We start from the raw sequence: 17,296 nt of genomic DNA on the forward strand, positions 1-17,296 counted from the left end.
GTGATATATATATATAATGAGGATATATTTTTGTCACATATATGCACACTCACACACGCAAACGTTACATAAAGTTAAAGTCATAGGCCAGGGGTCAGCAACCTTTAACACCCAAAGAGCCATTTGGACCCGGTTTCCACGCAAAAGAAAACACTGGGAGCCGCAAATACTTTTTGACATCTAAAATGAAGACGACACTGTATATATTGTTTTTTACCTTTATGCTTTGTGTGAACAACTGAGGTGTGTTGCTTATGAAATCCATGAAGTGCTACAGAGAAAATTACATTTTATTTATGTAATAAACACATTTTGAAATAAAAGGAAAGACACCCAGCTGAACTAAAATGATCCATGTAGCAAACAAAAACTGTTGTGAGCCACCATCCTCATATCGCCTTTGGGCTTTTGGAGCCTTGACCTGATTTTTTTTTAAAAATGGAAAAAAAGCACTATGCTGCTAAAAAATGAAAAAATAGATATTTGCAAAATTCTGCCTAAATATGTATTTTACCTGGTTAATGTGTGTGGCGGGGCGTGGTCTGCAGCGCTGCTGCAGGGGAGGCGGACGCACGTGAGCGGCTCCCGCAATCACGCCTCGCCGCCTTAACGTCTGTGCTATCTATGCTGTTGTGTTGGTGTGTGTCAGGCTGTGAACTGAAAAGCTACAGCCGGCTGTATGCGTACAGCAACCGTGTGTGAAAAGTGGCCAATAAAGAGAAGCTGTAAAGCATGTTCATGGAAACATCGTCGGGTCTGCCGACGATGCTCTAACACCAAAAAATAAATAAATAAAAACCATTTATCCAGTTATTAAATACAGTCCTTATCTTTAAAATTGTTAGTTACCCCAGTTACTTTTGAGCCTGAAAATGAGAGACTGTATAAAAGGGCTGCAATTCCTAAACCGAATCCCTTGAATTATAGTTGGAAGTCTACACTTGAGTCATATGTGGACTGTTTGGTTTGAGTTCTACTGTGGTGGTGCACAGAGGCAGTGTTATAAAACGTGTGTCATTCTCTAAATATTCATAGATCTAACTATGTGGCTTCTATTTTTCCAGCTTTGGAGCGTCCAGAGGGAGCGTCCCAGCAGGACTGCGTTGCCATGGAGGACTTCCAGCAGCGCACTAATGCTGTTTCACTGGAGAAAGTCAAGGCCTACTACCGCAGGCTCAGGTACCTGTTTTACTCTTCACTACAACTCTTCACTGGCTTTCCTGGCACTGAAGATGTGTTTCACCTCAAGGGGAGAGTTCACCCTTTGGTGTTGCATAACAAGCAGAAACTGCACTTTGTATATTACATATGTGAAAGTCAAGCTTTCAAGGTGAGAACTTAATCATGTATCCAGAGGAGTCCTTGAGCAGTTCCCACATGAACGAACAGGATTTAGCTACATATACAGCAAAATGACTGTGGTACTGTTTCTCAAGTAGTAACGTGTTGAACAATATAAATATTAACTCTTGAAGTTTTAATGGTTTATGATTGAAGATGTGCTATATCTATTATATACCAGTGTTTTTACATCGTGTGTGGTCACTGATATGTGCACCCTAATTCCCAGAAAGTGATTCAACAATGCGGCATTAATAAATGATGAAATACTCAGTTTAGCAGTTGCAAAATCTGTAGATACTAGATGAGTCAGCTCTCCAACAAAAGTGAGTCACAGGATGCAAATCAGTAATTTTTCCAACCCGATGAAGAGTTTAAAAAACTGAGAACGTAATCCTTCTCTCCTCACAGAGCTTTCTATTTGGAGAAGTCAAATCTCCCTACAGACTCCAACACCACAGCAATGAAGATAGACCAGGTAAATATATACTGTTTTTAACCTTGATGAGTTTATAGTAGTCTGTATGGTCTTTTCATATGTAGCATCTGTCTTGTTATTGTAACATAAGTCAATTTTTTATATATATATATTGTTGTGACTGAATATAAATGCAAGCACAGATACTGGGCCTTGAAGTTAGAGACCTTCAACCAAGCATTTCCAAAGTAAGATGAACTGGTGTGTCATTCCCTCCACCGGAAACTCCTCCATAGCTTGTCAAGACCCTCCCCGTTAACTCCAACTAACCCCAGCAATTATAGATGGTGTCCATTTGAACTTCTAGTGTCCCACACTGACTGTAGTTGAAATAGATTGCAGTAATTAAAACTGAATAGATCATAGTTTTAATATAGAAAGAGAAAGACTGCAGATTTAGACTTTCTTGTGTTGTATTTGATGGTTGTTTTCTCCCCATTTCTGTTCTCCATCTTACAAGTCAGTTACTCTACTAGTCCCATGTTTTAAAATATTTCACATGAATATAATTATATTATTTTGGAGTGTTCTGTTCACTTCAATACATTTTTTTTGTCTTGTTAATGAGAGACTTTTTAATTTGCTTGGTTTGAAAGCGATTTAAAAAGTCAACAGTAGTCTAAGCGGCTTGTTAAGGTGACGTCTTTTGTGATGTGTTATTGAATCATCTTGTTAGCAGTGCATTTAACGGCTAACCTTCCCTGACCTTTACTTCCTCCCGCCTCCCCGTAGCTGCTGAGACCCCTCAACACGCTGGACGACCTTTGTCGGCTAATGCAGTCGTACATCAACATGCGCCCGAATGCCCAAGGCCACCAGTCAGGTGTCAGCGTGCTGTGTGTGTCCTCTGAGCTGTGTAACCGCCTGGGAGCCTGCCACATCACCATGTGTGGCACAGGGATGCAGAGGTCAGTGTGGCACCACACCACAGAATTATTATGCTGCTTTTGTTGTGTCACTGGACTGTCAGACTGCATAAAAATAACACAGTGCAGAGTCAATGACATGCCCCATTGGAACCTCACAAACTCATCCTAACCTCGCCATTCAAATTCATTTTACTTCATTTTTGGGTTTATTGCAGAGGAACACACACTATTAATCACTGGCCTTCATGTTCTTTGCAGATGTACTCTGACTGTGACACTGGAGCAGGCAATGATCCTAGCCAGGAACCATGGCCTCATACCGCGCTGCATCATGCAGACCATGGACATAATGCGTAAACAGGTAAACCTTTAAGAAGATCTCAGTCCTATTAAAGTCAAGACTATAAAATATGAGTCAACTATTTTATTATATAAAACAAGAAACACTTGGAGAGCACAATCCTTCGACAGGGCAGCGCACTCTCTGGGCACTATTTACTTTTAAGGAAACAGTGTTGCATTTTTTTGTATCTTGTTTTTATTGTTCTCTTTATACTTTAAGAAGTTTGTTGGACAGTAGCGTGACAGGTGTTTGTTTGGATTACAAAAGCACAATGTAGGACTACGTAAGGCATAATAGGTACTGATTTGTAAATATCTGGACATGAATAACCTGAGCTTCTTAGATAATATTTTACTACAGTATATTTTTAACCAACTAGGCAGCTAATTTTTTCTCTTGACAACACTTTCTCTAAAGATATAACATACTTTGGGGCCAACCTGAAAGAAAGGCAGAGTAGTGAAATGTAAAGGTGAGCTCAGAGGTCAAATGTGGCATGATATTTGGATGTCATACTTACAATGTGATGCTGAGAATCAAAGTTTGACCTTGTTTGAGCTTGAGGAAGAGGTCAGAGGTCCAAAGTAACGTGATATTTGGAATCCCCATATACACTATATTGCCAAAAGTATTAACTCACCCATCCAAATCATTGAATTCGGGTGTTCCAATCGCTTCCATGGCCACAGGTGTATAAAATCATGCAGGTAGACATGCAGACTACTTCTACAAAAGTAGAGCTATGAAGTTGTAGGCCTTGTAACATCACAGAGCGGGGTCAGCGGATGCTGAGGAAAATATTGTGAACACGTCACCAACTTTCTGCAAATTTTCTGCAGACCTTCAAACTTCAGGTGGCCTTAAGATTAGCACAAGAATAGTGCATAGAGAGCTTCATGTAATGGGTTTCCATGGCCAAGCAACTGCATCCAAGCCTTACATCACATAGCGTAATGCAAAGCATAAGATCCAGTCAGATCCATGTAAAGTACGCTGCTACTGGACTCTAGAGCAGTGGAGATGTGATGAATCACGCTTCTGTATCTGGCGATCTGATGGACAAGCCTAAGTTTGGCGGTTGCCAGGAGGATCGTACATGACTGCATTGTGCCAAGTGTAGTTTGGTGGAGGGGGGATAATGGTGTGAGGTTGTTTTTCAGGAGTTGGGCTAAGCGCCAGTTCCAGTTAGTTAGTTTAAGGTGAAAAAAGTTCTGACATGGTAACAAAAGACTGGCAAAGACATTTAATGCTAAAAAGCACAACTACAACAGCCCAGTAACATAAACGAGTACAACTGAGTATCTAAGAAAAGCAGAGTGGTTGAGAATTAACGATAGGGAGAAGTTCTTTGCATCAATTTTGCTAAAGAGAACAGGGACCACTCAGCGGTGTTAGTGCACAAATGGCCTGCCGCCATGATGATAAGTGGACGTGTCATGTGTAAAGGCGCTATTAAAGCTGAAACAAACATGCACATCATAGAAAAATCTCCGCTGACATTCAGGCAAGGTCTTATATTGAGCAACATTCTGCACACATTACAGATGCATGGCACCGCATTAATTGCATTTACTGGCATTTAAAAATTGTTTTCAATATTTTTCCAGTGAAAGGAACTTTTAATGGTCATCAATCTAATTATACAAACAACCAAACAAGAAATATGTATAGATTATTTTGTTAGTTTGAAATGCAATCTTTTAGGACTTATTTAAATAGACAGCAAAGTTCAACTTAATTGAGTTGATGCGTGAACACACTGGATCAGAAATCCTATGTAGCTCCCTTTGCTGGACATTTAAGAGCATGTTGTAGTATATTATAGAACAGTAATGAGCAGTTCTAAACCCAACTTTTCATTATTTGTCAGCAATTAGCACTTCTGTTTTTCATATTTTACTGTTATTAATTTTTCATATTGCATTTCGTTTGTTTCTTTCCATGCCTCTGTCATAAAATACGAACACACGGAGAGCTTTCTGTGTTTAATCTGTTAATGGCAGTCAAGCTGTCTGTTATGTTGAGCTTTTAGCTTATATATTTTCTCTCTTATAAGGGGGCAAGAGTTGAGCTGTCTGCGAAAAATCTCAAGGTAATGGACCAGATGCCTCCATCAGCTCCAAGGTACTGAATGAAACCATTTCTAGGCACCTTAAGCCATGCCTTTCAGATAATTGCACTGTTCATATGTAATCTGGGTGGATTCCCCTCATTTGAAGTTTTGCTTCTTTTTTGTTTTAAAACAGGCTCTTCAAGCTATGTTTGCCACCCTCAGATGGAGACCTCTAAGGATACTGTCACTTCAGCAAAGTCATCACAGAGAGGGTGAATGAGGAACTGATGATGACAGGAGCATAGAGACACTGGCAGTGGAAAACCTTTGCCTCTCCCATTGCCCCGCTTACACAGGGATCATTCCGGCGTGGATACCACTAGAGTCTTCAGAGCACCTACAGTGAGACTGATGCAACCTGAGTCTCAGGACTAGTTATGTATTATTTTACTGGAGCTAACCATATAGAAGCATTATTCTGTTGGCTCTCTTTCCAAACCATGTCGACTTAACAACCGGTTCAAAATATTCACAACAATACGAAAAATGAGGAGGCCCCATAAAGACAATGTCCACAGTGGTTATTCTCACAGTTGAGCTTGTATTATTAACTGGATTAACCAAACTACCTGTAGCTGACTGTCATCCTAAATGCAGACATTTCATTTTGCCTTAGACTGCAAAATCCAGAGAGTTGCGTGTTTCTCTGTTCAGGCTGGCGTTCCCCAGGGCTCAATGTGTGGACCCCGAGTGAAGTAGAATACTTGAATGCCCTGTAATTCATATAAGATGCAGAAAGTTAAAGATTAGACAGAGAAATGGAAGTAGGGATTGAGGGGCAGATGAAGATGGCATGGGGGTGGGGTGGGATTGCTGCATGTGGTTACTGTGCAATTACTGTAGGTTTAGTGTGAGTACTGTATTACTGCACTATATGAAGGATAGTTATTTATTGTGTCCAAGAAGGAGCGTTTTATCGCCTACTTATACTATATCGGGTATTAAAAGAATCTAAAAGCATTCCAGCCTACGTATTGAACAGTATTTAAAGGACCAATGGCATGCCGTCTTTTGGATGTAACTGCTCTGGTGTATTTCATTTTATTTATGTGTTACATTAATCTTCAGGGAGTGCAAGGGATGGATGTACTGAAGCTAGCTAATCAGAATCAGGACAAAGGAAGAAACTATACAAGGTTGTTTCTCAACAAGCAGCCAAGTTATCAGGATACTGTTAAATTATTAATATATTAATTCAAGTCTTCTAGTTGAAGGATAACCTTCACTTAACTAAGACACCTTTTGATTTTTTGTTTTTTTCAATTGGCTTTTATGTTGTCTTGAAACGATTGTGTTAACTGTAGGTATTAAAAGAAGCACAAAAATTGGTCCATTCAGTGTTAGAAAAAAAGTACTGTATGCAGTTTGCTGGTGATGTGAACAAAGGGACTGTTTGATGACTGAAAAAACCCAGTAACATTAGTTTACTGACCATTTTATTATTATTATTTTGTACATACAAGCTGTAGCAGTGTCAGAGGGAGGGGGAGTGAGGTCGTGTAGAGAATTAAAGCAGAGAGTTGCTATAAATTAAACTGGATGATTTTTTATGGAAATAATATAGTATATAAAACCTTTTTGTATGTTTAACTGTGCATTTAAAGAGAACCTGATTCTCTTTTTTAACTGTAACCTCACTGACAACTTGTTTCTGACTGTTAAAAAAGGTTTGACATGGATTTCAAGGACCTCACTTGACATTACAGCAGGTCATGTGATCTTTTTATTTTTTTATTTGGTTCATGTTGGAATAGTCCCTACACATCCCTTGGCAGTAGCATTACCAACACAAATTGACATCCATCAGTTGGCATATAAAACCCATGGCTATTTGCATTGTTTTAGTTTTCTTTATCAAACGTTGCTCTTAACTCAAGCACTGTAAATATGATAAAACTCCCAGTGCAGCGTTAGTTATCATAACCTGGTCTTAACTGTGCTACCGGTTCAAATTAGCTAATGATTGCAGCATGTCAGTGTAGCAGGACATACATGTCACTGATTACACATGTACTTACATTATTCTAATGTTTCAAATTGTATATACTTTACCTGCAATTTTTTGTTGCTTGCAAATAACTGTAAAAAGGATTTTTGTTGTTGTTGTTGAACCTTTCTAAAAATTATCATTGTAAATGGAATCTTAACAAGCTAGTGAATAAAATGTTCTCAGTACGACAAACTTTTCAGCGCAGCAGTATTGTTGGCTGATCCAGTGGCGGCTGGGATGTCCTTCGGGATATTTTATTTTCATTTTGATGTTTGTTTGTTTCTTTAACCCTTTCTTCTTTACAGTGGACCCTATGTATGTGCTCCGTGTAAGTTTGCATGAGTCAAAAAGATGATTACATCTTTATGCTTTCACACCATGACAGCAGGCTGTGACTAAGTAATACCGGGAGTGACCATTGTGATGGTTTCTTTTTTCATCTTACTCATTCTCATATTTGTGCTTGATGTCATAGTGCATATAATCTGGTGTCATTTGAATTAAAACAAAAGATCCAGTAATCTGCTAATCATGTAACTCTTATAGTTAACTGAAAACAACAACGACAAAATAAGAAATGCTTGAGCTGGAAAAAGTTCTGACATGGTAACAAAAGACTGGCAAGGCCGTTTAATGCTAAAAAGCACAACTACAACAGCCCAGTAACATAAACGAGTACAACTGAGTATCTCAGAAAAGCAGTGGTTGAGAATTAACTATAGGGAGAGGTTCTTTGCATCAATTCCGTTAAAGAGCACAGGGGCCACTCAGCGATGTTAGCGCACAGTTTGAAAGCCTGCAGCCATGATGATAAGTGGACGTGTCATGTGTAAAGGCGCTATTAAAGCTGAAACAAACATGCAGGTCATAGAAAAAACTGCTGACATTCAGGCAAGGTCTTATATTGAGCAACATTCTGCACACATTGCAGCTGCATGACGCCGCATTAATTGCATTTACTGACATTTAAAAATTGTTGTTTTCAATATTGTGCACCTTTTTAAATTGTATATAGGCTTTGCATTATTTTGAAACTGTTGCCGTTCTGCTACTCTCATCACTGTGTGCGCGTCATTCACTTTCAGCTGGATGCAAACTGGTCTACATTGTTTCACGCTGGAGTGTGCGCAAAGCAGGCTGGGATGCTCCATTTCTTTGTCTGCTGTCTTGGCTGTTGTTGATACCGTCTCAGGTTGCATGTGTATTCCTGTCGAGGGAACACAAACCTCGAGGCATAGGTTGACATAGTTTTCGGTGTCCATTATCCCGAGTGAAAAAGCTTCACGCATGAATATTACATGAGAGTGCATAATCCAGTTAAACCCTTTCCTGCAGTTCCTCCCGTGTTGGAGTTAAGTGGTGAAGATGGCAGGTTATCTTATGCCGGATTCTTCCCACCCTCCCAAGTTAGTTTAAACCCTAGGATTGTTTAAAGAGAGAACTGGAAGAAAGCTGGCGCTTGAACTTGGCCTTAATTCATTATTGTAATTCGATTAAGAGAATTTCTGGCAATAAGATGATTGAAGAACGCTTTTAAATCCCTGGTCACCAACGAAATAAATTTCGCATTTCGCTCCTTGCTGTGTGTCAGATGGCCGGAAGGGGCTAAGGTAAAAGCATACACGGTGCAGTCTCGCATGCTTATTGCAATTGGTTTTTCTAGAGGGACCGACATCAACTGCATTCACCACCAGCACACACCCCTCAGCACCGGTGATGCATCCCCGCGGCAAGGGCACTGACAACTCCTCCTCAGAGTCTCGACTTTAGAATGGTGCAGAAATCTCTCAATGGCGGGGTTTACCCAACTCAAGCCGGAGAGAAGAAGCACAAAGTCGGGTTTGTGGGTTTGGACCCGGGAGCTCCGGAATCCAGCAAGGATGGGGCACTGCTCATTGCGGGCTCGGAAAGCACCAAGCGGAGCAGCATCCTCTGCAGACCGAGGTCCAGCATCTCCGCAGGAAGACCGAGACCGTCGAAGAAAAACGCCAGCTATCGGAAACTACAGAATTTTCTCTACAATGCGCTGGAAAGACCGCGGGGATGGGCGTTCATCTACCACGCTTATGTGTAAGTGCAGTTTTGGGCTTCTGCCACAGTTGCCGTGCCTTGGATTAGGAAAGATGCTGTGGAGTTTTGCAGATCGGGTGTCTCGTTCTGCATTACTGATAATGATCGTGCGACGCAATAAAGGGTTAAATGCGGTCCTGCTGCCGAACTGCTAGAGCCTTATCACACGAGAGGAGTCACTTCACCTCCATAACTCCTTCTCCAACTCTTTATTGTTGGCTTTTGCAACTCATGCTTACGTCAGAGTGTCATTTTGGAAGACTTTAACATGTCCACGATGCTTGCAGTTAGTGTTTAACATGTGCCCACGTCCACATACGATTGGTCTTCATTGACTGGAGTTACCATACGTTGCGGCAGCTTTCAGCACCGTGCTCCGTGGACAGCTCCTAGTAGACGCTGCAGTCTGACTCCGCACAGTGATGTGGACTCTGCTAACATGCATGTGTGTGCGAGCGTTGAGGGAGAGCTCAGACAGTCTGTTGAGTTCTTGAAGCTGGAACATGGTGCTTTGCTGTTGTTTCCCTTGTCTGTCAGGTTAGGTGAGGTTTGGGTCGAACATAAAGAGTTAATGTCAGACCCCCAGAGATGCCATCATCGATATGAGGCCTCACGATCTGTAATCTCTAGTGAGCATGAAATCACAAAGGATAACATGATTTTTTCATGCTGAAATGGTGCTGCAGCAGTTTCTGTCTGCCAACCTGGAAGATGAAAGATTGAAAAAAACAGTCAGAATCTATTCAGTAGACTCGCAGGATACCCAGTCTCTGATCTTACATTTCTCATTTATTCATCGCCTCCATGCCTCATAATCGCATGAAGTCCATGTCGTGATGCGGACTTCCTGTTTAATACAGCAGACATTAGTCAAATGCTTTTCTGCGTGGACCCACTCCAGTGTGTTATGTATAACATACTAATGAGATGAAATGGTTACAGTATGTTCCCTTCACAAACACATTCTTCAAATGAAAAGGTGTGTCACCTGTGTTTGGAAGACCCCTCTTCCAGCTTCGTCTGACTCCTTCCAGTTCAGTGATGCTGCATGCTTAGTAGTTAGGAGATGAAGTAGCCACAGCATTGAGGAATTCACTGTGCATAGCATATCGAATCCCCAGACAGCTGGATGCCCAGAAGTAAGGCTGTGCTCTAATGTGAAACCACACGCACTCACACAGAGCCCTCTGGGTACTTCTGAAATATTAACCGAATACTACAGCAGCCGAGTCTCCATTTGTTATGCCTTTTTTTAAAAAGATGCTCTTCATTGCTGCTCTTAGGAAGCAGTGCGAGCTCTGTGGCTGAATCTAGTGCACGCAGACATGTGTTTTAGTAGCCAAGCTACGCCAGACAGCCTCGTTAGAAAAGGGTCAGTAAACGTGTGTGTTGTCTAAAATCAGAATCCTCCAGAAAGTTGTAGAGTAGGACACGTGACCGCGATCAACAGACACAAATACGCACCAGCCAAAGAAGCCACACAGAGTCACCACATGTCTGCCCTCTATTCCATTTGTCTGTTCTATGCATTATTCATAGTCATCACACTTCATTTAATCTCCCTGCTCTATCTTTCCACCTTGCTGATTTATAAAACAATCATGTGATGACAGTAAGCTCTTTCCACGCCCGGTTCAGTCTGTTCCTTATCCCTTCTGCAGTGGAAAATGCATTTGGCATGAAGTAACAGTTGCCTTGAATGAAGCAGTACTACAAGGTATGCTAGCAGCTTTCTTTCTTTTCGATGGGGTTTCTCTGGAAATGTTAGTCAGGTGTTGTGTTCAGTGGCCTCAGTTGTAATGCGCGTGAATAATCAATATGTGGAACATGAGTACTATATAGCCAGAATACTCTTGGGCTTGCTGCTTTGGGTCCTCTCTCTCTCTTTCTCGCTTTATGTTTCTGGCTGTCTGAGACCAAGGCCAGCCTTTCTCCATCACTTTTGGTCTAACATTAGATAAGGGAAAGAGACACAGTGATCTACAGTCATGGATCCCTGTGGGATTAAATCTCTGCTGTTGTACAAAATTAATCTTGTCTCAGTTCTTTCTTGGCACAAATTCTGCTACAAAAGGTGTTTTCGTTAGGCTTAATGCTATTGAGACAGTAACGTAAAGCCAGTTCTCTGCAGCCTGTAACAATTTCCACAAAGCCAAGGCATATTCCCAATCAGATGCAGTGCTGAGCTTTCTGTTATCTTCAGCCATTTGGCTTCTGCAGGAGCCTGATTATAGTGTGTCCTCTTGCAGATAGAACCAGCTGTGTGAGATACTTGAATACCCTCTGCAGCTATAAGATGACTAAATGTCTCAGTTGTGCACCAGAGTAGAATATGACAAAAAAAAAAGACTACAAAAACTGACTGAATAAAGGCAACAAAATGACTAAAAGGCAATCAGTACAAAAAACAAAAAAATAATTCTGTTTTGGTTATTGTGAGAGACAACCTAAGGACACGGCGTGGTATTCCATTATTTTGCCGATCTGGTAATAAGGCAAGGACAGCAGTAGACAGATGCTGGCTGCCAGTCTGCTGAGATGTGATTGAGTGGTCTCTTTTAACAGATGAGGGGTCTGTGATAAAGTAAAAGACCGAGTCCTAGTTGGGTTGAGTGTGCCCTATATACTATTCTAAACAACACTTAAAATACAGGCTTACTCAATTAAACACATTTAGAAGATTTTTCAGTGCAGCCTCACTTGATCATGACTGCTTTGCAAGGGTGCAGGTTTTTTATTGGAAAGTGATGACAAAGATTGTTGGTATATCCACACATGCAGGTTAAATGATCTTAGATGTAACTGGGACTCCCAAAAGCTCTCAGTCCTGGTGCTACTGGATCTAAGCGCAGCCTTTGATACAGTAGACCACGCTATTCTTTTAAACAGACTGAAACTCACGGTGGGCCTCTCTGGTGCTGTACACAACTGGTTCACTTCCTATCTCTCAGACAGAACTTTTATGGTGAGTATGGATACATGCTCCTCTAAGATCCATAAAATGACTTGTGGTGTGCCTCAAGGGTCAGTTTTAGGCCCTGTACTTTTTAATTTGTGTATGCTCCCTCTTGGCGGTGTCATCAGGAGGCGTGGAGTGAACTTCCACAGTTACGCTGATGACACTCAGCTGTACATCTCCGTGTCTCCTGATGACACGAGACCAATGGATGCTCTTTTTAACTGTATTCTAGATATAAGATCTTGGATGGCAGAGAACTCGGTCCTGAGGCTCAGAGAGAGAAACTCTTGTCTAAATTAGAGGCATTTTCACTATGCCCTTCACTACAAGTGAAAAACCTGGGTGTTATTTTTGACTCTGAGCTTGGTTTTATCCCACATATTAAACATGTAACCAAAATTGGATTTTATCATCTAAAAAATATAGCCAGAGTCCGCCCTATTCTCTCTCGGGCCAACACGGAGATGTTGATGCATGCTTTCATTACCAGTCGCATTGATTACTGTAATGCCCTGCTCTCTGGTCTCCCCAAAAAGAATATTTCACCTTTACAACTTTTACAAAACTCTGCAGCTTGTGTGCTGATGAAGACCAGAGGGCGGGCCCACAGTACACCGGTTTTAGAATCGCTGCATTGGCTCCCCGTGTGTTTCAGGATCGATTTTAAAGTTCTTTTATTGGTTTTTAAATGTCTTAATGGTCTTGGGCCTTCTTATCTCTCACATTTGGTTTCACCATATGAACCCTCGCGGACCCTGAGGTCCTCTGGTACTGGCCTATTGATTGTCCCTAAAGTCAGGACACATACTCACGGAGAGGCAGCGTTTCAGTGGTATGGTTCTCATCTGTGGAACAGCCTGGCGGAGGAGCTCAGGGCCGCAGAGAACGTACATGTTTTTAAGAACAGGCTCAAGACCCACCTTTTTAATTTAGCTTTCACCTAACATTTATTTATTTTATGCTTATTTATTCTATCCTGTTATTCTCCATCCATTCGCATCCGCTTATCCTTTTCAGGGTCGCGGGGGGCGCTGGAGCCTATCCCAGCTGTCATAGGGCGAGAGGCGGGGTACACCCTGGACAGGTCGCCAGTCTGTCGCAGGGCCAACACACAGAGACAGACAACTATTCGTACTCACATTCACTTGCACATTCACACCTATGGGCAATTTGGATTAACCAATTAACCTATCCCCACTAAGTGCATGTCTTTGGACAGTGGGAGGAAGCTGGAGTACCCGGAGAGAACCCACTGTATATAATAACCCCCTGTTATTCTATTTATATTATTAATTTAGGTTTTACCTAATATTTATTGATTTTATTCTTATTCATTTTTTATCTTCTTACTCTATTTACATTTATACTGTATCCCATTCTTATTTATTTTATCTTTTTATCCTGTATATATCCTTATTGGGTCATATCTCCAGTGTTTCCTCGGAGGGGGCTCTCTCCACCGGGGCTGTGATCGACCGTGGCTGCTGGGACTCTGTGGGTCTTCTCAGCCTGGCTGGGGGCTTCTTTGCCTCCCTCCTGCTGTGTGCCCAGCCTGGAGGCTGCGGTCTGTGACCGGCTTTCTTTAACAAACGTTACTTTTGGAAATCATGGAGAGTGTGTCCTTCAGTTTAAAAAGGAGGCGGAACATCCTGTTTGTTATCAGCATGCAAAAGCTGTCATCTGTGTTGAACAGAGCTGTAGACTTGCACTGATGGCCCTGTTTGGACAGCAGCATTTAGGCAAGAATTTCCGTTTCCCATAAAATCTGTTGCTTATTTAAGCAAGACAATGATAACCTATATTCTTTGCCCATTATCACTGGAGGCAGCCTTTCTTCCCCAACCAGGGGAGAGCATTCCACCATTTTCTCACAGGGAACCACATCCTCAGACTTCCTCAGCCTGGCCCATTCACAAAAGGTTTACAGGTTGTTGCAAAAAGAGCTCATCCAAAACAGCAGTATGTATGCCCCGGCCCTATCAGTTTTATATCTGTTGTTGGCACTATTATTTAAAACATAGTCCAGTTAAATATCGCAAAGCAGGCTGAGATGTTCCATTTCTTTGTCCTATTTCTTGCTGAATTACCAGATAACATATGGTTTCTAACACTGAGAGAATTCAGATAAATACTCCTCCGACACTGAGCGTAGTTTTGAGTCAGCATGGGAGCTGCTCTCTCTTTACGTTTCAGCATATGTCATCATTCTGCTGGTGTCGCCTTTGGCCACGGTGGCTGCCGTTCAACAAAAACTACAAGAACTTGATCTGTTGCGATGACACATTACACCATAAAGCAACTTTTCTTAAAAGACACATCAACTGAGTATTGTAGCAAAGTGTTTTTCTATAAACTAAAATCCTGTTAAGTGCCTATAGCTAATATCTCTGTAGTATAATGGATGACAACGGTACTTATATATGAAAAGAGTTTCTTATAGTGAAGAACTGAGATGGAACTTCATTCAGCTCAGTTCAGTTTCCCTCCTTTTTCTCATCTTGGTTATATTATCAGGCTTTGGAAAATCTAACACATGAATGAACAGATCAGATGAGAAGCTTAAATCAGAAAACTGTTTTCTATATATAGTCTATATAAGAAGGGGTATGCACTGGTGTGATGTGCTAAGCAGAGGGTTTTGTGTTTGATGAGGTGGGTTCAGACTCACCATGAAGGGAAAACTCAGCACTGAGCTATTTCAAGCAGGTAGAGGCCCATGTTTGCCTCTTGAGAGAACAGAAGGGGAGAACTGAAGGAGTCTTTACTTAGAAAAAAAAATCTGCTATCCTCTGCCCCCGTCTTTTTTCTTTTAGGTTTTGCCTACTGCAACTTTAACATGAATGCCCTAGAAATATTGCACAATTTGATCGACTTGAAAAATTCAAGTTGCTTAGATCTTTGTTATGTAATTATCTTTAACTTGCTAGTTGCATTGCATATCGATCAATCAATCGATCAGCTGATATAGTTGACAAGCCACTCTAAAGCTTTTTGGAAACATTAGAATGGGGGCTTGGCATTCTGATTATTTGTCAAAATACTTTTTGCACATAAAATAGATTTCTCTCTTTTTTTCTCTCCAAATTTTCAACGAGTTATGGATACTGCGAATGCTAAATGCACAGAAAGGCTACCTCTGCGGCTCATAATTAAGACAATGACAGCAGACAGCTACACTTGCAGGGTCACTTGTGTTTGTTTTTGCACGTTGAGTGCCCCAGAAAGCCATCGTCACCCTCAAACATCCCCTGACGGTGTTCACAGAGCGCTCACTGCAGTGCTGGCACTTGTTCTTCAGATGCACTACTTGCTTAGTGAAAAATCCTTACCTCCTTATTTGCTCGCCACGAGTTCGTCGCAGTCTAAATTTAGCGTGATGAGTATGTCTGGGTAGGCAATGTTGTGCTGAGCGAGACAAATCAATGTTTCTTTATCTTCAGCTCAGGAGGAAATGCAGGCTTCTCTGCTTCCAACAGCAGCCCCCTCAACTCGATTGATCAACAGTCACGTTCCCACTGATGTCGTCTGGACCTCGCTGGCAACAAGTGGATGTGTGTGTTTTGTGGCTGTTTGTCAAATGCAAGAGGGAATGTGATTTTCACTGTTTGTGGCTTTTTAGTGGAGGCTGAGGTGCCAGAGATAAAATGATGTAAAAAGAGCACTGCATGTCTATGAGCTGTGATGCATTCAGTATCAGAGAGTCATCTGTAGTTGAAACATTGACCTTTGTTTATGGCGTAGACTATATATCATCTATATCTACTGGCAGTTTTTATAAAATATAAATTTAGTAAGTTTAATTATAAATCCATAAATGTTTAGCTATGGTAAAATAGGCATCGTGTCTCTGGTTCTTTGTGTCTTTACGTGAATTTTAATTACGACTTCACAGAGTATAAAGTGTAAAAACTTACAACAGAAAATAGTAAAAAATGATCATTGTTGAACTCATAATGAATATAGCAGTGTTTATGTGCCATAGTTACCTAATTTGCATTACCAAATAATACCTTAAATTTATTTCCAATGAGGATCTGATGGGACATTCATTTAAAGCATATCAAGACACATAAATAAACAACAAAAACTCAAAAGTGTTGCTCAGGATGTCATAAACATAAGTGGTTTGAAAAGGTGTGGGGTTGTTTTTCAGGATTTGGGCTTGGCCACTTGATTCCAGTGAAAGGAACTCTTAATGTTTCAGCATACCTACATATTTTGGAAAATGTGATACTCCCAGGTTTGTGGGAACAGTTTGGAACAGAAGAATTTGACTGGCCTGCACAGAGTCCTGAGCTTACCCTGACAGAAAACCGTTGGGATGAATTAGAGCAGAGACTTCGATTTAGGCCTTCTCATCCAGCTTCAGTGTCTGACCTCACAAATGTACTTCTGGAAGAATGTTCCAGAACATTTGAAGCTGCTATAGCTGCAAAGGATGGGCTGACATCATATTTACACCCTATAGATTAGGAATGGGATGCCACTTAAGTTCATATGTGTGTAAAGGCAGACGAGCAAATACTTTTGGCAATATAGTGTTTGTGCTTTCTTACAGAGAGTTGGGAAGCTAAGACTTTGCATAGCATAGCATAGCTTAGCATAAAGACTGTCGTGATGCTATGCTAAGTCATAAAAACCTTTTATATGATCATTGGTAAAGACAAGAAAACAGCTAATCCAGTCTTGGCCCAACTCGACGAAGCATGTTTAGATAACAAATCTCAGTTTGTTAACCCTTCCAGAGGGAAACTTTGGGTTTTCTGTTCCAGAGTTAACTTCGACTCTGAGTCTGATGAGCCGACTGACAGCCTGATTCATTTACTCATTCACAAAGTTGCTGTCTGTAGGGGAGCAAATTAATTTGCAGATGTTTTTACAAGCACTGTTAAATGTTTGCTATCTGCTGCAATTATATCCCAGATTTATAATCAGTGCAGAATAAAATCTATATAGTCTATTTCTAACTCTGTGGACAGTCATACAGCTGTCAGACTGTTGTTTTCTTTGCACTGCAAACATTTACTGCAAATTAGCAAGCAAGCGATTTATTCATACAGCACTTTCAGAACAACTCCCAGCTGAACACAACGTGCTGTACGCTTGACATGCCAGAAATGGCATGTGACACAA

The 17,296-nt window shown here is 41.1% G+C and overlaps 1 protein-coding gene across 5 annotated transcripts in view; it reads left to right on the plus strand.

Moving 5' to 3' along the window:
• The first annotated feature begins 7,756 nt into the window (after positions 1-7,756).
• Positions 7,757-17,296, plus strand: part of LOC120743775 (potassium voltage-gated channel subfamily KQT member 2-like) — a 35,469-nt gene continuing 25,929 nt past the window's right edge. For all 5 annotated transcript variants that reach the window (XM_040047611.1, XM_040047612.1, XM_040047614.1 and 2 more), the window contains exon 1: positions 7,757-9,204. In XM_040047611.1, the coding sequence (XP_039903545.1) occupies positions 8,906-9,204 (299 nt within the window). In that variant the 5' untranslated portion in view covers positions 7,757-8,905. The remainder of the gene's footprint in view (positions 9,205-17,296) is intronic.

Source organism: Simochromis diagramma, unplaced genomic scaffold (assembly GCF_900408965.1).
Source record: "Simochromis diagramma unplaced genomic scaffold, fSimDia1.1 OVJJ01000387.1, whole genome shotgun sequence".
NCBI classification, from domain to species: domain Eukaryota; kingdom Metazoa; phylum Chordata; class Actinopteri; order Cichliformes; family Cichlidae; genus Simochromis; species Simochromis diagramma.